The 22526-nt window shown below is 48.0% G+C and overlaps 1 protein-coding gene across 1 annotated transcript in view; it reads left to right on the top strand.

Annotated features, from left to right (window-relative positions):
* The window catches only part of GRIN2B (glutamate ionotropic receptor NMDA type subunit 2B), a 356416-nt gene that overhangs the window by 300071 nt on the left and 33819 nt on the right, over nucleotides 1-22526 (top strand). The window contains exon 8 of the mRNA XM_052640245.1: nucleotides 2148-2377. Coding sequence (XP_052496205.1) covers nucleotides 2148-2377 — 230 coding nt within the window. The remainder of the gene's footprint in view (nucleotides 1-2147; nucleotides 2378-22526) is intronic.

Raw genomic sequence — 22526 nt, forward strand, 5'->3', positions numbered from 1 at the left:
GGTCACCCCAGGGTACATACCAGGGTAGTTGTGACTGAAAGAATTCTCCACAGCCAAAGGATCACCTCTGGTCTCTGCAGCATGTGTCCGCAGCTCACATCACTCTGTCAAGAGGTAGAGATTTGGGTATTAAATAAAATGGCCAGGAGATAACAGTTCTCACCCACAGCTACCTTTGAGGGTGGTGCATCCATCTTCCTGGCTATGAAGGTCCACCCATGTGTTTAAGGCATTTGTGAGACTTCACACAAAGTTTACTGGGATTTCCAAAGGGGGCCAAGGGATTCTTCTAAATATCTCTTCTAAAACTTCCTGAGAACCCCAGGATTAGGAAATATTATGCCTTCTCTGAGTCTTTTCCCATCTACAATGTGAACTTTATCCTGGAATTATGCCTCAAAGAGCAGAGATTCTTAATACATTAACTATAGGGCACTTAAAAGACAAAGATGCAAAGACCTCACATTCCAGTATTCTGAATATTCAATATTCAAGTCCAGAGTGGGACTCGAACCACTGTATGTTTCAAAATAGCAGTTCTCTACCTTGGTTGCATGTTAGAATAACCACTCCACCCCACGCCAATGTAATAAGAATCTCTGGGGATGGGGTGCCAGGCAGTGATATTTTGTCAAAGCTCCCCTTGTGCTTCTGCTGAATTCACAGTCCAGGCTATGAACCACTCCTGTGCTGAAGGATTTCCAGGTGCACACCTACATTCTCATCTGGGGTGTGCATTCTGGGCTGGAAATTTGAACGTCTCCACCATACAGAATAGTCAAGTGCTTCCAGCTTGTGCCAGAAGGTCACCCAAAAGCCGTGACTACTCCCCATCCCAATTAGTAACAAGTGAGACATTGGAGAAGCCCAAGAGTACCTACATATGTTGGCGATGTTAAGAACTGAAGCCAGCATGTGCCCTCCCCGACCCGCAAAGAAAATCAAAGCGGCAAATATTCAGACACCAAATTCAGAGCAAGAACTTACAATGACTCACTTTACCAAAGGATGCTTGTCTTCACCAAGGAATTCAACGTAGGGCCACTTTAAATATCAAGTCCCCTTGGGGCATCTTACAGTGTACAAAACTTTGATTTAGACACAACTCTTTCAATATGCATCTGCTCCATGAGATAAGGTCCACACACAGAGATGTGTGTGCGCAGTTAGATCTTAGGCCTGACATGTGTAGTCACTGATGATTTAGGCAGCAGAGCAGATGCTCAAAGGATCGTAGAAAGCATCGTAAGACCTGTGCTAATGTGCTGTAAAACTGTGTGTGCAGATGTTCGTTTCTGAAGCAGAGGAGCTGCCAGCAGACGCAGGGAGCAGGCAAGGTTTCACCATCGCCAAGCAGAGAAAGCAGAGAGGTCACAATAAATTTATGGGCAGAAGCCTTGCATGACCTACATAAAGTTTGGGTGGAGGACGAAGACAGCCTACCTTTCTGCCTTTAGATTCATATGGCCAAGCCAGGGATCTGCAGCTCACTCTCTGGGCCTCCTGGTGTTCTCTTATAAGAACAAAAGGCAGGCGCTGCTGAAGGCAACCTTGGCATGGGAGTGAGGTCAAGATTGTCTTTGAAAGACTGAATGCTGAGTTCTAGAAGCCACTCCAGAAAAATCAGGATCAACTGCATTCAAAGCAGGGTCAGTTGACAAAATTGGAGGAGGTCTGTGACCAATGGGCAGAAAAGACCCTGCATGGTTCCTGCTCATCTTCTTTGAAGTTTAATTGCTTTCTTGATACATACAAATATAAATTTTAAGAACAACAGTAATGAGGATGCAAAGGTGACCACAGTGGGATGGTTGCCTTTGTTACTCAGTTTTGATGGGATCTTAATGGTCTTCCATCCGTCAAGGCAGAAAGCTGGCTCCTCCATTGTTCTGGTTGAGTTATGGCCATTGGTTGGAGTGAGATCCCCCACACATCCCAGGCCTCCGGTTTTTCTCTTCTGCCTTCTGGAGGGCCCCAGAAGATGTGAGACATGAACTCTCAACTGAAAAAGCCACCTATGAAAGGGCTGGGGCTTCACTGGCTGGTGTCCAGTCTGAGCAGGAATTTATCAGCCAATGTACTTGTAGGTTTAAATGGAACCAGTGAGTCTGTTTTGACCTTCTGTCCTTGTCTTTTTGTCCCACCAGAGCCAGGTGGCCCATCTTTCACCATCGGCAAAGCTATTTGGTTACTGTGGGGTCTGGTGTTTAACAACTCCGTCCCCGTGCAGAACCCCAAGGGTACCACGTCCAAGATCATGGTGTCCGTGTGGGCCTTCTTTGCCGTCATCTTCCTGGCCAGCTACACTGCCAACTTAGCTGCCTTCATGATCCAAGAGGAGTATGTGGACCAGGTTTCCGGCCTGAGTGACAAGAAGGTAAGAGCGCCACTTGAAACTGCCCATCTTTCCCCTCGGTCCCGTCCTGAGCCGCACTTAGAGCTCTCATGGACCTGTTAATTTTCTAAATCTCTAAAATCGACCGTTCTTTCTTATGACTCCTTAAATTGGGACGCGGGAGCAGAAATCAGTGTCCCCACTGAAATAATATCACTGCACGTTCGCCTTCTCATTTGTGAAAGGTCAGCGCCAGCAGGCTCTGGGCTGCAAATGAGGGGCTTGGTGTGTTAGCGACTTTCTGAGCGCAGGGCTCCTGTTGCTGAGTATGCTCAGCACAGAGCTGTGAATTTGGGGTGTCATTAGAGGGCTGCCCCACGCACGCACACTGAGTGCACCGGCTCCTTAGGCCTTCATTTTCTACCCAGGGCTGTTCGCCTGCACGTTCCGCCTTTGTTCTTCTGCACTCTCGCACGTTCCCAGAGCTGGGAAGGAGGATTGTTCTCATTGTGTCCTGAAGAAAAGTAGTTGCCCTTTAGCTAGATGATTGTCCAGGGTGGGAGGTTGGTGCACCCATGAATGGGCTGTCCCCAAACCCAGCACAGGCCTCATTGCTGGCCTGTGCCACGGTTGGGGTGGGGGGGCGTGTTTGCCGGTTGCCATGGTCTCTGGGTGAGGATATACAAAACCCATGCTCAGCACCTGTGACTCTCTAGGTCTGCTGGAACCACCAGTTTCCATGGAGCTCTGTCACCTGCACTTCTGGTGACTGGAGTGGTCCAACCCTGGCACGAGGGGCTGCCTTCCCAAAGTGCCCAGCAAAGCTTTTGGACACATCAGAATCCTCTGGAGATTTTCACTTACCACAAATCTCCTCCTCTCTGCTTTCTTAAGATTTAGAAACCGTGATTTCCCATCTCTACCCCCAGGAGAAACTGTGTGATACAGACAGACCTGTGTTAGACCAGACAGGTCACATGTAGTTAATGGTTTATCACATGTGCAGCTCTCCTCAAGATAAACCTAATTAACCACTGAGCAAATGGTTTGGGAAGAGGGAAAAGGAGAAGATGGTCTCTTTGGAGGCTCCAGTTATGGTTTCTCCATCTACTCATCACTACTCATCAGAACATTCAGAAGCATGAAGAATTTAACAAGCTTCTTAAGAAAATGAAATATATATATATATATACACACACACACATATATTTGTATACACACACAAAAGGATCACTCACGATGTTTTCCTCTTTATGTCAGCTCTTTCTCTGCTGTGTCTTCCTTTTCACTTTATTTTTCTTCCTTACTTTTTAAACTATTCCCTCTCTTGTATTTCCTTCTCCTTTACTTTTAAGCTTTTTTTGTTACTTTTTTATTCTAACTCCTGATTTATTATGCATTTATTCAGATATTCATCCATCTATTACTCCATTTGTTGTAAGCCTTTCTCACCTTGTTCCCTTGTCAATATCCTTCCTTCGCCATCATGATCCCCTCAGAAAATCTGAGCTAGACCTCTCCCCTCACTCCCTTCTACAACTGCTTTTTGTGCCCATTTCTGTAACCTGGGCAGTCATGGGACTGAGAACAGCTGATCCCTCAGGGCTGCATACCTGGACCTGCCCTAGCCGCAGTGGGTCATATGTGTGTGTGTTAGTCGCTCAGTCATGTCCAACTCTTTGTGACTGTAGCCCGCCAGGCTCCTCCTTCCATGGGGATTCTCCAGGCAAAACCACTGGAGTGGGTCACCAATTCCTCCATGGGATCTTACCAACCCAGGGATCGAACCCAGGTTTCCTACAGTGCAGACAGATTCTTTACCCTCTGAGCCACCAGGGAAGCCCTTGTCTCAGGTATAGCAAATAAAGTCCCTTGGAAGCACATGCTGTCCAGGACACTTAAATAACTGTTGGTTTTGTGGTGTGTACACTCAATTGGCGGTGGTGGTTTAGTCACTCAGCCATGTCTGACTCTTGCAATCTCATGGACTGTAGCCTACCAGGCTCATCTGTCCATGGGATTCTCCAGGCAAGAATACTGGAGTGGGTTGCCATTTCGTCCTCCAGGGGGTCTTCCCAACCCAGCAATTGAACCCGGGTCTGCTGCATTGCAGGCAGATTCTTTACCCTCTGAGCCACCAGGGAGGCCATGCCCCTCCTCTAACACAAACGTGACAGAGGCATGCAGGGCTCATCCCCACATGTGGGTCTGGCAGAAGTAGGAGGACCGTGTCCTCACCATCAGAGGATGGCAGAGGTGTGGCCAGTCCTGTCCCCATGCAGAGGGTGGTGGAACCACGTCCCTTTGCAGTAAACAACGTGCTTGAGGTCAGGGCACTCTGGGCTGTTTAGTGGGGGAGCCACCACTTTTATCACATTGTTTTCTTCCAATGCCTCCGAGAATTCATTAGGACGCTGTATTTGTTTTCCATCCTCTCAAGGGCCATCTGGCAACAACTGAATGATTTTCTACTTGAGCTAAGCATAATTGAGATGGAGGGAGATTGTTTTCCCTTCTGCGACTTTGAAAGAACATACCGTTCTGGGCCACACCACTTGAACAGAGAGGCTCTGCCCCTGTCTGTCCTCCACACCATGTTAGTTATGTTCTGAAAAGATGGATCCCACCATTGCTTGAAGAACTCTGTGGCTCCATTGTTTACAGTGTAAAGGTGACTTTTTTCAGATGTGGCTTTCAGAGCTTTTACTAATGATCCCCAGTGTGTGCCATCTATTGCATCTCATCTCATGTGTAGACTCATATGCCCTATGTTCCAGGCATCCTTGCCTCCTTCTCCTTCCCAACCACATGCCTCTGCACCTGCCTGGGTTGTTCTCCTCACTTCTGCACTCACCACGCTCCTATTGAAATGGCAAGACAAATTCAAGATCACTTTATTTGTAAAGCTTTCTCATCTGGGAAGTTAGCCATTGTCTTCTCTGTCCTGGCAATCATTTGTACCTTTGTTATAACCCTTGTCTCCCACATTGTAATCTACAGACCTGTACCTGAACCTGTACCTGTATCTGCCTCTTTTTTTTAATATTTATTTTTGGCTGCACTGAGTATTAGTTGTGGCATTTGGGCTCAGTGGTTTCAGGACATAAGCTTAGTTGCCCTGGGGCATGTAGAATCTTAGTTCCCCGACCAGGGATCATACCCACATCCCTTGCATTAGAAGGCAGATTCTTAACCACTGGACACCAAGGAAATCCCTCTCCCCCTATTTGACCATGTGCTCCACAGTGTCAGTGACCATAACTTGGTTATCATTTTTATAAAAAGTCTGTGGGAAGAGAAGGAGAGAAGTATATTGAATAGTCTCTTGCACAGAGCAATGGACTGAGCATGACAGGCCAAGAAAACAGCAAGAGAAAAAGCCCTTTAACAGCTGTTCAGCTTGAACATGGTGATCTGACCCATTTCAGAACTCTGCAAATGACAAAATAGGAAATGGTAAGCATCCCACCAGAAAGTGTCAACATCATTCACATAATTATAGAAAACACTCAAGTAACTAATAACACACGACTGCGTATCAGTGTCAGGAGCAGTATGATAAATCAGAGTTTTCTGAAAGTACACTTAAAATGTCAAAATTCTTATTAGTTTTCCTTCAGAACTAAAAGCTAAGTCTTGGGAATGACTTTGCGTGAGAGGAAGTCTATCTTGTGAATTTAGGGGAAAAAAAAGTAATAAAGCCATCAAAGCCATAACATTTTGCTTTGCAAAGAAATGAGGTGATTTTGAGGATTGTTTTTTCAGTGTAATTAAATTTTCATCAGGGAAGGTAACATTTGAAGTGGAGAAGGGTTTCTAAACTTGTTTTGACTCTCATAGATGACATATCTTCTATGTAAATCAGACCAAATCGTAAATATTGTGGAGTGATGATGGGAAGGTATTTGCCATCATTAAATCTATATAGTTTAAGAAATTAACTTCAATTTTGGCAGGAAAATGTTCCTGGGTCTTATTTATGTCAAGGTACAAAGTCAGAATGTTCAGAGTTAAATTTCCATGGCATCCTATTTGGGGGTTCCTTTTTACTGGATGATTTCCGTCTTGCAATAGCACATTGCATCAGTGAATTCAGAATGATTCCGCTGCCTCTATAACTAGAAATGGTTGCAAGTTCTGCCCTTTAGCAGCCCTACTGTTCATTCCTTCAGCTCCCCCAGTGGGAGGAGGCTGTAAGGGGGCTGGTGACATCTTTCTTCTCTTAACAAAGAGCCACAATGCTCATTATCATATTCTCAGCTCTCCAGATGGGTTTCTCATTTCGCAGTCTGCCAACTACCATGTGGAGGGGAAAGAGCTTGGCCAGGCAAACAGAAGACATAGTCTCTGGGTATTGGATACATTAAGTATGTTGCATCTACGTTACACAAATGATTTCCATGAGGTATGATTATTCCCATTTTACAGATAAGAACACTGAGGCTCCAGAAAGTTTAGTGATTCCATAAAGTCCTACATTATCAAGGTTTGAGTTCAGAGCCAAGGTTTGAGTTCCTATGTGTCGGCCTCTAAAAAGCACTATGCCAGGATGTCTCCCTAGACAACATTAAGACAAGCTAAGATTGGTATTAACACCCTGCACCCACTTCTTCATTTAATCTCCCGTCTTCTCATTTAATGACTTTCAGTTTGGATTCCGCTTAATCTATCCCTTCTCAGGTCACCATACACCACCACTGCTATGACTGCTACAACTACTTCTACTAATAGTAACAGTTATCATTATTATTAATATAACTTCAACAGTGATGTCTCTGTGAACATTTTTCAGCTCTTAGGAACCAGGCATAATGCCAAATACATTACATAGATTATCTTATGTAATGGTGCTTTTAATATCTTCATTTGTAGATGAGAAAATTGAAGCTTGCAGAGGTTAAGTCATCTGCCCTTCTGATGTTCCTGGCTGGCTAATAGCCCCTAAACAGCCTGTCACCATGTCTAGATCCCAGTGCTCTTTCCAGCTAATCCTTTCTTTCTAACCTTCCCATCTACCTTTCTGATGCTTAGCAAATGAGATCCTTCTCCTCTAAAGAGTAGCTAGCTATCTGATTAACTCACCCCAAGTAATTAGATAGTGTTTTAGCATTTACCTTTTATTTCATAAGTTTTTCAGAGGCATGACTTTGAATGGAGGGTGATATTTCCTGGGTTTGAGCAGGCTTACTGCCCACAAGATTGACTTTAGCCTGGGCCTTTTGTGACCAGGAGCTTTAAGCCATGGTTAGAGGGTGGGAGAGGGATGGGAGCAGGGAAAGAGGTCAGGGGCCGAAGGAAGCCTGCTGGGGGTGCAGAGGCTGCCAAGGTCACTAGAGGCTGCTGTCAGGCCGTGGGCTCCAGAGGGTACCTGGCTGCATCCCACCTCACGCATTCTCACCACATGAGTGACATATGCCTGCGTTGTATTTTGTTGGTTCTTTTCCTCGGGGAACTACAGGAACTTTATTTACTTGAAATGTCAAGAAGGTGTTTCTCTAATTAATGAGGGCAGGCATGTTCACTTGCAGCATTGAAAGTGCCATCAGGACAGCCTTCTTAAAACTGAGGACTCCATGGCTTTTCTAGACAATGACTCTTCTGAGTTCCCGAGAAGTTCCACAAGCATCTGGAAACTGCCTCATATCCTTCTGGCAGATAGGCACTGTACGACTTTTTAAATCAGTGTGCAAACGAATGTGTCAGTGTGCATTCTGGAAGAAACCCAGCCTGATGAGGAATGCATTTACACCGCAGTTACACTGGTGTGTGATGCTTGGGGAGCCCTTGATCATGAGTCAGGAAATGGGCCTTGCTTTCGCCTGTACAAATGGGACTTTCTCGCCCTATTAACTTTAGGCCAGGAGCCAGTGGGAGACAGCTGATCTCAAGCCTGATCTGTCACACGCTGGTCCTGGCCCAGGCCATCTTGGTTAGGTCCTGGAATACTGAGCTAAAAATAGCTCACCAAGGCACACAGCAGGCATGAACTACTAGCTGGGAACCTAGAAATGAGGGCCTGGGCCTGGCCTTCAGGTAGCTGAGCAAAATAAGGGAATGATTTATTGTGTGGTGTCCCCCAGAGTTGTCAAACCTCTGGTCCTTTTGTTGGAACTGGTCTAGAGCAGTTCTGGAGGGGGACTTCCCTGATGGTCCAATGATTAAGAATCTGACTTGCAATGCAGGGGACATGGGTTCGATCCCTGGTGGGGGAACTAAGATCCCACATGTCACGGGGCAACTAAGCCTGGGCACAGCAACTACTTAACCGTGAACTCTGGAGCCTGTGAGCCACAGCTAGAGAGTCTGTGTGCTACAAGGAAAGATCCCACATGACATAATGAAGGTCCCACATGCCACAACTAAGACTCGACACAGACAGACAAATAAATTTTTTGAAAAAAAGGGCAGTTCTGGAGGAAATGACAGGAGAAGAAAACTCCCCAAACCCTGGGGTGGTACTGGGTACAGGACACGCATGGCTTCGGGGAGGGACACCAGCCCCTTTGCCTCCTGATTAGCTAGCTGAACCAGTCTACACTATACGTGGACCACTGCCCCCAGTACCATACCCCCTCATTCCTGCCAGGCCTCCATCCAGATGGATCCAAAACAAAGCCCTGGGGCTTCAGCAGCCCCCACTCTGTTACTCAGGGTTGGCTCTCACCACGTGTCTAGGATTATTTGAGAATGGGACTGCTTATGGTCCCCAGGTGGCTGCTGTGAACTCTTGATTCTCAATTTCATTCTTGACTTGACTGGCTGCCTTAACTGAGGCATCCAGTGGAGCTTAGCAATGGTCACCCTCCCGGTCCTGGGATACAGATGTCCTGGTGTTGACTGTGGGGCTCCCAAGGGGGCCCAGAGTCCCCTTCCTCTCCTTCGTGTGTCCCCTTCACAGTGTCAGGCTTCACTCTGTCCTCTTCTCCTTGCATGACCAACTGCTTCCTGACCTTCTGTGACTTCCCCATGTAGAGGTCCTCACCTCCCACCTCTGCTATACAGCAAGTTCCCTACGTATGAACAAGTTCATTCCACAAGAAGACATGCATAAGTCCAATTTGTTGGTAAGTCCAACAGAGTTAGCCTAGGTACCCAACTAACACAATCAGCTATACAATGCGTGTGTGTGTGCTCAGTCGTGTCCAGCTCTTTGCGACCCCATGGTCTGCAGTCCTCCAGGCTCCTCCAGGCTCCTCTGTCCATGCAGTTCTCCAGGCAAGAATGCTGGAGTGAGTTGCCATTTCATACTCCAGAGGATCTTCCCGACCCAGGAATCGAACCCCCATCTCCTGAACTGGCAAGGAATTCTTTACCACTGAGCCAGCAGGGAGGCCACCATAATAGGTTTATAATACTTTTCACACAAATAATATATAAACAAACACACACACACACAGAAAACATTTTTAATGTTATCGTACAGTACCTTGAAAAGTACAATAGAACAACTGCTACAGCGTACAGGGGCTGAGCAGGTATCCAGTACAGGCATCGAGGGAACAGGCAGGAAGAGTTACTGACTAGAGGTGGGAGAGCAGGTGGGAGATGGAGGAGCTGAAGGATCGTCAGCCATAGGAGATGGAGGGCAAGCTGCAATTTCATTCACACCTGACGTTGATGGTACAGGTTCTGGTTCCTTGCTGGTTCGCATCTTTAAAAGCTCACAACTTGTAGGTTTGTATGTAGGGGACTTACCATACTGTCAGGGTTTCTTGGGATTGAACGGTGGTCCCCTAAAAGCTATGTCCACATTCTAATGCCTGGAACCTGTGAGTGGTGACCTTGTTTGGAAAAAATATCTCTGCAGTTGTAATTAAGTTGAGGATCTCAAGTTACAATCACCCTGGATTGCTGCTAAATCCAATGCAAGTGTCCTTACAAGAGAAGGGCAGAGGGAGAAAGCTGACACAGAAGAGAAGGCCAGGAGGAGTAAGAGGCAGAGATGTGGCAGCCACGGAAACCCTGGGAACCGCAGGAAGCTGGAAGACACGGGCATGGACTCTCCCCTAGAGCCTCCGAAGGGAGTGAAGCCCTACCATTGATTTTGGACTCCTGGCCTCTGGAACGTGTGAGAATAAATTTGTATTGTTTGAAGCCACCAGGGATTTGTTACGGAAGCCACAGGAAGTGAACACGGAGTCTCAATACCCTCCCATAACCCGCACTCTCAGGGGCTTGCCCACCCCCACACCCCCCACCCCCGCCCCCCCACCGCCCCCCCACCCCCGCCCCCCCCACCCGCCACCCCCCCCCCCCCCGCCCACCACTCAAATCCTACTGCTCCTACTAAGCTTCTCTGGTCAGCCACCCACCCCTGTCCTTCCAAGCAGGTATTTCTTACCCCAGAATCCAGTTCCTCTCCCCACTAATCTCTTTGCCAGGAAGAACAGGTCTACATCACCCTGAAGATTTGCAAAGATATGGCTTAAACCCAGAGGGAGTCTTCTCCCTGCAGCTTCATTTTAAGGAGACAATAAAAAGCCCCATGTGTTGCTGTGTGCTCACGTTTGCTGTGTCCTTGAGCCTGATTACTGATAGTTTATCCCCAGATGTAATGTGTGAGCTGTGTGTGTGCTCCACACGCAGGGTCTGAGCAGGAAGGTCATTGTCAGAGGGGACGGTGGACATGTTTTTGGCAAGGTGTATCATTTTCACAACTCTTCTGGGGAAAATATTATTCGTGCAGCCCTCTTAATGTTCTGGGTTTTGCTGTGCTGCTCAAATTACAGAGCTGAAAGGGATGCTTGTTGGTCATCAGGCACAGGTGCTGTTTTTCTCATCAAAGGCAAACAGGTGTCCATGTTGATGAAGGTATCTTCCTTGTTACATAGGAAGGCACACTCATATGCATGTACGTGTGTGCATATGTGTGCACATATATGTGTGTATCTCTATCCTCCAAAATTATTGTTGTTCAGTTGCTAAGTCATGTCTGATTCTTTGCGACCCCATGAACTATAGCACGCCAGACTTCCGTGTCCTTCACTATCTCCCAGAGTTTGCTCAAACTTATGTCCATTGAGTCTGTGATGCCATCCAACCATCTCATCGTCTGTGCCCCCCTCTCCTCTTGCCCTCAATCTTTCCCAGCATCAGGGTCTTTTCCAATGAATTGGCTCTTCACATCTGGTGGCCACAGTTTTGGAGTTTCAGCTTCAGCATCAGTCCTTCCTTCCAGTGGATACTGAGGGTTGCTTTCCTTTATGCTGACTTGTTTGATTTCCTTGCTGTCCAAGGGATACTCAAGGGTCTTCTCCACCAACCGAGTTTGAAGCATCAAATAACTGGCTAATTAGGAACATGACATTTAACAGAGCTGCATAAGGAATGTAAGTTTCCCATGTGTGCAGAACTTAAGAAAGTTGTCTTTGCCTGGAAAGAGAGAAAAGATTTGTCTCATTCTGCTATCAGTGGAATCATCATTTTGTGAAACAAAATGGAATGAAGGAAGGAAAAAGGAAAGAAAAGAAAGAAAGAAATGCACCTGAACCCAGTTGTAAACTAGATCTGCTCCATCCAACTCTTTTTAGAAAAGTGGTCCTGGGCAAGATACAGGAGAGTTAGACATCTTCCTGGAGCCATAGCTGTTTTTAAATTGTTATTACACAGATTAGCACGAGGATGAATCAATCCACAATTTCCCCACCTGCATTGAATTGGGCTGGGCCTGAAATAGAAGCCAGCAATAAACAACAAACGCTTTTATTAGCAGAAATCCAAGCACGTTCCACTGCATGCAGCACTCAAGTGTTGAGTGCCCCGGGAGTGGGAGGAGACAGTGCTTCTCTGAACTGATTGGATCCTTCAATTTATCTGCGTGGCGTCCAGTGTTGCTATTGTTTAGTCACTAAGTCGTGTCCAGCTCTTTGCGACCCCATGGACTGTAGCCCGCCAGGCTCCTCTGTCTATGGGATTTCCCAGGCAATAATATTGGACTGGGTCGCCATTTCCTTTCTCCAGGGGATCTTCCCCACCCAGGGATAGAGCCCGCATGTCCTGCATTGACAGGTGGGTTCTTCAGCCACCAGCGAAGCCCTGTGGCTTCCATATGGGGCCTCTTCCAGTCGGGCCATGTCTTCCAGGTCGGGAAGAGCAAGTGACCCTGGAGACTCCCAGAGAAGTTGGAATTTACTTGCGGTCCAATTTCTGGTTCCAAGAGAAGGGAGCTGTTGCATTTAGCTGACAGTTGAAAGCAGAGTCTTCACTCTGGAGTTCATTGACATCCAAGAAAAATAAGGGAGTTCTTCAACATCCTTTTCTGTCTGGTTAAAAGCAAACATTAGAAATAAGTGTTTCAGTACAAGGGAGCTCAGCTTTCACAAGCTGATGAAATCTTGGCTTGTGGGTTGAGGACTTATTAAGAATTACTAAGTTCAAGTCCTTCGAGACAAATTAATGCAGCCATGAAAATTTATATGTGGCCAAAGGCATCAAGCCTAAAATAAATCAAGTTTTAGAGGTGTCAGAATTGTATTCACAGTGAAAACTATGGCTTGGACTGGCTCTGGGCTTTTGTGGATGTTTTGGCCTTTTGGCTCTTCCAGTGTTCCTCTCCCTGTTTCTATGAAGATGGCAAGAGAATAGACAAGGGGCTCAGTGGGCCATGTGTAGTCTCTTGTATTGTATTTTGGGAAGCTTTCTGCATAGCTGGGCATGTGCTCAGGGTAGGGTCGGGGAGGAGGGGTTGAGGGCAGGCCTTAGAGTGCCTGAAGCTGGGGAAGACCAACCATTTAGTTCAAGGGTCCCCAACCCCCAGGATCTAAAGCCTGATGATCTGAGATGGGGCTGATGTAATCATAATAGAACTAAGTGAAAGTAGCTCGAAAGTAGCTGTAGCCCACCAGGCTCCTCTGTCCATGGGACTCTCTAGGCAAGGATACTGAAGAGGGTAGCCATTCCCTTCTCCAGGGGATCTTCCTGACCCAGGGATTGAACCCAGGTCTCCCTCCTTGCAGGCAAATTCTTTACCGTCTGAGCCACCCGGGAAGCTCTAATAGAACTGAAGTGCACAATAAATGCAATGAGCTTGAAGTATCCTGAAACCACCCCCTACCTTCCCCTGTCTGTGGAAAAAACTGTCTTCCATGAAATCGGTCCCTGGTGCCAAAAAAACGTGGGGGCCCATGATTCAGTTTACAGTTCAGGGTCAAGTTCTCCATTCTGGGCCAGTCAGAGAGCCATGGAGAGACCAGTCATGCTCTACAGGCTCCGGGTGGTGGTGTTTAGTTGCTAAGTCCTATCCGACTCTTTTGTGACCAGACCCTCAGGCATTTCCTCTGGTGTTTTATTCCAGCTCTAGCTGGGTGGCTCTGATTCAGAGCATCAAGGGCAGTGGCTCCAGGCCAGTGTGATCCTCAGAGCTGCCCACATGGCGGGTCCCCAAGGTATGGCAGCTCAGACGTTCAGGGGGCAGAGTCGGAGGAAGATTGGAGTCTCACGTCCTCTCTGTAAACATTACAGGGTTAGTCTCTCCGTGTAGACCTGTCTGTGGTGTGAAGACTGGGGAAGGGGTGGGTAGAGCAGGGTATTGATATCAAAGTCACTCGGGGAACCTTTTTCATCCAACTGGAAATTAAAGTCCAGGTGGAAGAAGGTCCCACCTGAGCAGCACCTGCCAGCATGCAGCCAGGAAACCGGATGTATGAAAAGGGTTGTGAGAGAAAGTTACTCCGGGGAGGAAGTTATTGGAGCACTATGCCTTCTCTTTCCTCCCACCCGTCAGACCTACAGGCTTTGGGGGATCTTTGGAAGAGCTTGAGATTCACCCCCTGCGGTTAGAATAAGGGAGAGACTGGCATTTCACTCCAACTTGAGAAGACCCAGGTGACAGATCTTGGCTGCTGGTCCAGGGGGTGGTCCAGATGCCCACCAAGAGCTGCTCATGTCTACCTTCCCCAGGTCCAGGCCACACGGGCAGGAGGGGCCAGTCTGGGTGGGAATGGAGGGAGGTGATGTTAAAGATACCTCCCCATGGGCTTCCCACTCAGGATGAGGCAACCGCTAAACCAGAGATATGCAGGAGGGGTGGGCAGCCCGTGGAGGCGCTGAAGGGACTGATGTAGACAAGTGACTGCCTTCACTAAGAAGCCCTCGGGAACTCCGTGAGCCTGCCTGACCAGGAGAAGACTCTATCTTGCACAGTGCCGGTCAGGGTCCCACCTATCCTTGGCTCCTCTTTCCCTCTGCCTTCCACCCGAGCCCCCCGACCCCGCCAGAGAACAAGGGAGAACAGCTCAGGGTCAGGTCCCAGAGGAGCTGACTCGGCCCCCCTGCCAGGGGCTAGGGTTCTTGCAGCCACATGTGCCGTCCTGGCCCTTGTTACTGAACAGTGAACTATTCAATGAACACGTACTTCACGCCAGCTGTTGGAGTCGTCGTGTCTGTGGCTCCTTGCAGCCTCATGCCCACCCTGTGCAATAGATGCTACCAGTGTCTTTCTACAGACGAGGAGGGCCGTTTCAAGGATGAGTAAGTGCCCTGAAGTTACACACAACCAGGTGAGGGGGTTGGATCTGATCCGGGCAGAACTGACTCCAGAGCCCATAGCCACCCCATATACTCTCTGTGTGGACATGGGGACAAGGGACACACTCCTAGAGGCATGGCCCTGGGGTGGCAGAATCCTGTGTAGCCCCCGTCATGGGACCCTCTTTGGCCTGGCTTCTCGGATTCTTAAGGAGATGATTAAGGACCCTCACCAACCCGTTAGGAGTGGGTAGACCCTCTACCCACCTGTGGATGCACAGGACCCCAGGAGAGCCTTCTGTTCACTGGGATCTGGGCATAGCCAAGGGCTCTGTTGCCCTTGTTTCTGAACTCATGTGTGTGCGTGTGTGCCTGGTCACTTCAGTCGTGTCCAGCTCTTTGTGACCCCATGGACTGTAGCCTGCCAGGCTCCTCTGTCCATGGGTTTCTCTAGGCAAGAATATTGGAGTAAGTTGCCATGCCCTCCTCCCTCCAGGGATCTTCCAAATCCAGGGGTCGAATCTGCATCTCTTAAGTCCTCTGCGTCGGCAAGAGTGTGTGTATTTTTGTTTTTTTTTTTTACCACTAACGCCACCTGGGAAGCCTTTCTGAACTCATAGGCCCTCGCATATTGAAGAGCCACTTACTTAATGTTAACTGGATGAATGAATGTTGTCAGACACCATGTTTTCTCCCTTCCTCAAAGTAACTAATATACATACTTACTTAATCCAGCTAGAAAGGAAAAGATCCTACTCTTAAGAAAGAGGAAGGAATTGGAGAAGTGAGATGTGCACCCTTCTCCCCATTCGATCCTCTTCTTAGGACGGAACTAAAGCAAGAACAGTGTTCACTTACTGCTCCTGAAGTGCTTGTGGCCAAGAGACCCAGAAGAGCTTAAGTCTAGAAACCACCTCGATAGTAAAGGTGCTAGATGGATGCTTAATTCCTTCAAACTTGCTCACCCATCTCCCAGCTCATCACTAACACAGTAGTGGGCTCTGAGTTGAGGACAAGGCAGTTCCATTTCTTGCAAGAACTGATTGCCAGCAGACCCTGAGACAGCTGGAGCTCAGCCTTTTCTGGACTGAGTACAAAAGAACTGTTGAGCTGCATGTCATCCTGGTACTGAAGAAAGAAGTCCGTGATGTCTAATGATGTCTCCTAGCAGCCTCAAGTCCAAATTGAACAAGATGGCAAACAGCATTGCATTAGGAAGGACAATGCAGCCGTGGACCTCCCAGGCAGAGGTGCCACTAGGGAGCAGTGCCCGGGGCGGGGGGGGGGGCGGGTGATGCACTTGAATATCCAAGGTTATCCTCTTATGTGCCTTTCTGGGGCACACTCACCCATCACTGCCAACACACGCACACACCCGAGGGTGCCAATGCAGGCTTGACAGGGAGTGCTGAGCCATTTCTGCTTTTTCCCTTTTCTTCTTGTAGTGTGGAGGTGTTAGTCTCTTCAGTTGTGTCCGACTCTTTGCAACCCCATGGACTGTAGCCCGCCAGGCTCCTCTGTCCATGGGGCTCTCCAGGCAAGAATACTGGAGTGGGTTGCCATGCCCTCCTCCAGGGGATCTTCCCAACCCAGGGATCAGATGCATTTCTCCTCATAAAACACATCAAGTTAATTGTGGCCAATTGCAGCCAAATTCCTTTCTCTCTGCCAACCAGGGCTCTCTCACCTGCTTCATTATGCAAACTGATGTTCAGATGCTAAAGCACAGAGCAGCTTTCAGCATGGCAGTGATTCCAGGTCATGATTAGGAGAGGTGGCTGCCGGCATGGACATTGTGACCCTCTGATGCCAACAGAGGAAGCTGAGGAGGTTCAGGCGGGGATGGAGTCAGAACTGACACCAGCTCCCCAAGCACCTGCTACCTTGGTGCGAATTGGATCCTGATGAGGGAAGTCACTGCTAGATCTGTCAAGATTAGGGCTGATTTGGAGTCCAAACAGTATAGGCAGAAGAGCTTGATGTTTTAGATACCCCAGTGGTCTGACAATCATAGATACCATTCCACGAGATACCTGGGCATCCATAATCTGGGGGTCAGGTGTAACCATAAATGTATCCATATTCAGAATACCTGGAGGGACTTCCCTGGTGGTCCAGTGGATAAGAATCACCTGTCAATGCAGGGGACATGGGTTCAATCCCTGGTTGGGGGACTAAGATCCCACATGCCGAGGAGCAGCTGAGCCTGGGCCCTGCAGTTACTGAGCCCACACGCTCCAGAACCTGCAAGCCACAACTAGAGGGTCCATGTGCTGCAACAAAAGATCCCACATGACATAATGAGGATCCTGCATGCAGCAACTGTGACCCAATGCAACCAAATATATAAATGATTGATTTAAAAGAATACCAGAAGTCAAAAGCAAGCATGACCCACCATGTAAAGAGCACAGAAGGATCAATACACACACACGAAGAAATCAGTGAACAGTAAGATCTCACAGGGGCCTCCCAGGTGGCTCCGGGCTTAAGAATCTACCTGAAATGCAGGAGCCGCAGGAGACGCGGTTTCAGTCCCTGAGTTGGGAAGATCCCCTGGAGGAGGGCATGGCAACCCACTCCAGTTATCTTGCCTGGAGTATCCAATGGACAGAGGAGCCTGGCAAGCTACAGTCCATAGGGGTCACACAGAGTTGGACATGACTGAAGCAACTTAGCATGCACATGAGATCTCAGATTATGAGACTGATTTATTTGCAAAAGGCCAATATAGTTAATTCAGGAGCCCCTGTATGCAGAGTAGGAGTCTTCCCAATCATTACAGTGGGGAGGGTTGACTTTTCTCTTGTCCACTCACCGTGTCACCTTGCCCCGGCACTTCAGAGCCTCGTCTTGAGTTAGGATTACAGTCTCTCCTCTCAATCCTGTCATTGGAAATAGGCTTTTAACAGAATTATGTAATTGTCACCCTGGTCCTCTCTGCTGGAGGCGACCTGGGCCCAACACAGCTCACAGCAGTGGGGGCATCTCTGCTTGATGGTGCGGTTGGTCCCAGTGACGGGAACAGGGCTGGGATTTGCGGGGGAGGAGGGTTGTCAGGATTCAGGGCAGTTTTCCAGCCCCTCCTGAATAGTCTTCATGAAGTGCCCTCAGTTCTTTGGTTTGAAGGGTCATGAAATCGCACATATCTCTGCACCCTGGATGAGTCCCCCTGGGTTACAGATGACCCCGGCAAGGCACCATTCCACTGCCAGTCCCCCTCCCCCACTGGAAGCCCATGCACATAAAAAGAATAACAGGCACCCTTGCAGTATCTGAAGGACGCGGTTCAGTGGTAAATGAAGAGTCCTTGAAAGACGGGGTGCCGGGGGCAGTCCTCAGGCAGGGCTGAGGAGTCTGTGTGACCCCTGCTGTTTTAGAACATTTTCGTGTGCTTTCTAGTTTAAACATTTATATAGAGGACTAAAAAAATTTAAACTATCTGCTTCTTCAAATGAGATCTTAGGGACATTGAGTAATAGTTTAATCACAAGTTAGTGACATTTTTTTTTGTGATAGTTTCAGGTGAACAGTGAAGGGACTCAGTCATACATATGCATGTATCCGTTCTCCCCCAAACTCCCCTCCTATCTGGGCTGCCACAAAACACTGAAAAGACCCTGATGCTGGGAAAGATTGAAGACAGGAGGAGAAGGGGGCGACACAGGATGAGATGGTTGGATGGCATCACCAACTCGATGGACACGAGTTTGAGCAAACTCCAGGAGATAGTGAAGGACAGGGAAGCCTGGTGTGCTGCAGCCCATGGGAACGCAAAGAGTTGGACAGGACCGGACAACTGAACAGCAGCAGCCCTGTGCTGTACAATAGGGCCTTATTGGTTATCCATCTTAAACATAGCAGTGTGTACCTGTGTGTATAATGTGTACATGTCCATCCCAAACTCCCGAACTAGCATCTCCTCTCTGCAGCAACCATAAGCTCCTTCTCAAAGTCTGAGTCTGTTTCTTCTGTTTTGTAAGTAAGTTCATTTGTATCATTTCTTTTTAGATTCCAGGTATAAGAATCGCACTTGTTTCTGAGATCATCTCCCCTTTGACACCTAAATTCCTTTGGACTGAAAAAAAAATGGACTTTTGGTCTTACAGACATGGATCATACATGGGGACTTTGGGATGCCTGGAAGGGATCTTAGAAAAAGCAACAGGGCCCAGAAAGTGGGGTCTGACCACAGAAAGGGAAGTGTGAGGGCCAGCCCTGACCCCAAGCAAGGGAAACTCCTTCCCGTTCCTCCAGGACTTCATCACCATTTCCCACCCTTCCCCCACCCCAGATACCCTGCCCCTGTCCTCTGACCACAGTCAGAAACCATCTCTGCCACCCTCCGTTAGAACCGCTGATCAAATGACCATTTCCTTCATCACACTGTAAGCTCCTTGAGGCAACAGACATGCTTTCAATAAAATAACTCTGTTCAGCTCCTGGGCTTGTGCCTGGTACATCACAGAAGGGTGTTAAGTGAATGAGTGTTCCCAGAACAGAAGCTAATAATATTAACACTAAAGTTCTGCACTCTTATGGATTAAATTGCCCTTAATGAGCTAAGCATTTACAGTCTTCTTTCTCTGGGGAAATGTATTTCTGTTTCCGAACAGCTGACTTATAAATGAACTATTGAGGACAGTGTGTTCATAGGTTGGAGGCTGCCTATTAAAAATTGCATTTCCAAAGCCAAAAATAAACCAATTTTGTGTCGTGTGCTCCATTGCCATGTGAGCAACTGTGGCCGTCGTCCACGCAGTCCCTGTTGAAACCACAATCTGGACTTGCAGCCTCAGAGTGGGCCAGTCATCCATGCCAGGGGTGGCCTTCCTGGGGTAGACGCTCTGCATTCTTGGTCCCTTCCTCCCAGACCTTTTAGGCAGATGCTAACTCTGCTTTCCAGAAGGGAAAACAGACGCAGCTGCTGAAAAGTATGGCTTCACAGGTGATTCACCGGCAAAGGATCTGCCTTCCAATGCAGGAGATGCAGGTTCAGTCCCTGGGTTGGGAAGATCCCTTGGAGGAGGAAGTAGCAACCCACTCCAGTATTCTTGCCTGGAGAATCCCCATGGACAGAGGAGCCTGGCGAGCTACAATCCATGGGATGGAAAAGAGTCAGACATGACTGAGCATGCCGCATATACACCCTGGAAAGTATATGATATGGCCAACTTACTAAGCCCCTCTGATGCCTCAGTTTCCTAATTACAAAATGGGGATAAAAATATTACCTACACTGTAGTTGTGTGTTGATTAAAGATGTATAGTACTGTGTACTTACAATAACGTGAAATGCTTAGAAGAGTGTGTCCTAATCCCTCAGTAAATATTCGGGCAGATTCAGGGTTTGCCAAAATCCATCTTACAAAACCCGCGCTGTTTCCATTAGATGATTAACATGTGCCTGGAAAGCCATAGACAAACTGCTCTCGATCCATGATAGACCTCCCCATGGTCCTCCCTCGACTCTCCCTGCACTTGATTTCGGTGAGATTCCGACATAGGGGAGTGGGGAGGACCTGTATGTCAGGGCTGGAAAGGTATGCAGGGCAGGATGGAGATGCCACCCTGCAGTGCTTAGACCCCCTAAAAATAGCTCTGGGTCCAGGGATGCCTGGAAGGAGGGTCTCTGCCATGGGAAGCAGGCACCGGATGCCTCTTTGCAGCCATCCTGTGGGAATTTTGAGAGTGAGCAATAAGCATCCTTTCCTAGGTGCAGAGTGAGAGTTCAGTGGACGTGTCTTTTTATTTTTTGGTGTGCTGGGTCTTCATTGCGGCACATGAGCTTCTCTGTAGTTGTGGCACATGGGCTTTGTGGCCCCACGGCATGTGGGGTCTTAGTCCCCCTACCAACCAAGGACTGAACTTCACGTTGCAAGGTGGATTCTTAACCACTGGACCACCAGGGAAGCCCCTCAGTGGACATTTCTAAGTCTATGTCTTTCACCCACCACTGTGATAAAAAACAATTTCAAATATCATTTCCTTAGGCAAGTGATCCCTGCCACAAACATTTTCTTGGACAGTTTACAGACCTGGGTTCCTCTTTAGGCCTTCCCTGCCTTCATGGTCCATATTTATTATTGCCCAGGAAGGGTCTGTCCTTCCAGATTCCCAGAAAAAGTAAACCTAACTGCTTCTACCTCAAGGTCTCTTATTAAAGAAGTGGGAATGGGCTTTAGCTGCACTGAGAATTACTGATGAAAACAGAGCATGTATTACACTCCTACTTTTATTGTTAATACACATTTTGACTAGTTTAGCAACAGAAATTATGTTCTTATTGTCCTAAATGGTGGCTACTCTATCATAGTTTGTCTTCTAATAAAGGAAAGACTGATGTTGCCCAATCACTCCTTGCCATTCAAAAGATTACCAGAAACTCAAGTTTGATGTAGGCTGGAGAGAACCTGAAACCCAGCAGTTTCCTTCCCTGAAGCTCCTAGTCTCAGTTGCTGAGCCAGGGAGCTCTCTCCCCACTTTCTGCACCACTTAGGGTGTCTGCTGTCCGTGTCACACTGAACACACACTGTGTTAGTGCGCTTTATCTTGCGCATCTCTGTGATGCAAACCTAATGTGATGGTGTTCTCTAAACAGTCTGTTTCACTGACTTTCAGTCTTCATGACTACTCCTCATTTATTCATGCAGCAGCTGCTGCTGCTGCTAAGTCGCTTCAGTCGTGTCCGACTCTGTGCGACCCCATAGACGGCAGCCCACCAGGCTCCCCCATCCATGGGATTGTCCAGGCGAGATCACTGGAGTGGGTTGCCATTTCCTTCTCCAATGCATGAAAGTGAAAAGTGAAAGTGAAGTCTCTCAGTCGTGTCCGACTCTTGGCGACCCCACAGACTGCAGCCCAACCAGACTCCTCCGTCCGTGGGATTTTCTGGGCAAGAACACTGGAGTGGGGTGCCATTTCCTCAGCAGTAATCATAAATCTCCCACTGGCCCATCACAGGGCCTGGCCAGGTCCTTCCCACCTGCCACGTTTCTCTTTAGCTTCACATTACAGGCTCCCCATTTGAATAGCAGCACCATGTTGTCAGCGCATGTCGCTTGTGGTCCACGTGGGCCCCACGATACTTTCTGACCATGCTTTGACAGAGCCAGTCCCCGCCCCTTCTTGCTCTGGGACAGTGTGATTTGACATCCTGGGAAAGTTTCTTTGTACACTCTCTAACTGGACTGTATCCCTTTAATATCTCCTTTCCTCATGCCAGCCTTACTACTTTGGGGTTTAATTCTGTTTCCAAATGGCCAGCCATCCAATCCAATTTAGTGTCATCGCAGATTTAAGGAGCAAGTTTTCCATTCCATCATCCAAGTAATTAAAGAAAATGGGACCTTTCCCTGTGTGCTTAATAAGTGACCCCCCACACTCCCCACTCAAGCACTCATGTCTGCCCTTTCACCAGATGTCTCATCTGTCTTTTCATAAAGAGAAATGTCTTTCTTTACAGTTTGCTTTGGCATTGAGTAGAAACTGGTGGCTCATATGGTAAAGAATCTGTCTGCTATGTGGCAGGCTGGGGTTTGATCCTTGGTTCGGGAAGATGCCCTGGAGAAGGGCATGGCAACCCACTCCAGTATTCTTGCCTGGAGGATCCCATGGACAGAGGAGCCTGGTGAGCTACAGTCTACAGGGTCACAAAGACTAGGACGTGACTGAGTGACTAACACTCACACAGAGACTTTTCTTCCCTTCTGTTAATTAGCTCCTG

The sequence above is a fragment of the Budorcas taxicolor genome, chromosome 5, assembly GCF_023091745.1.
Source record: "Budorcas taxicolor isolate Tak-1 chromosome 5, Takin1.1, whole genome shotgun sequence".
NCBI lineage: Eukaryota > Metazoa > Chordata > Mammalia > Artiodactyla > Bovidae > Budorcas > Budorcas taxicolor.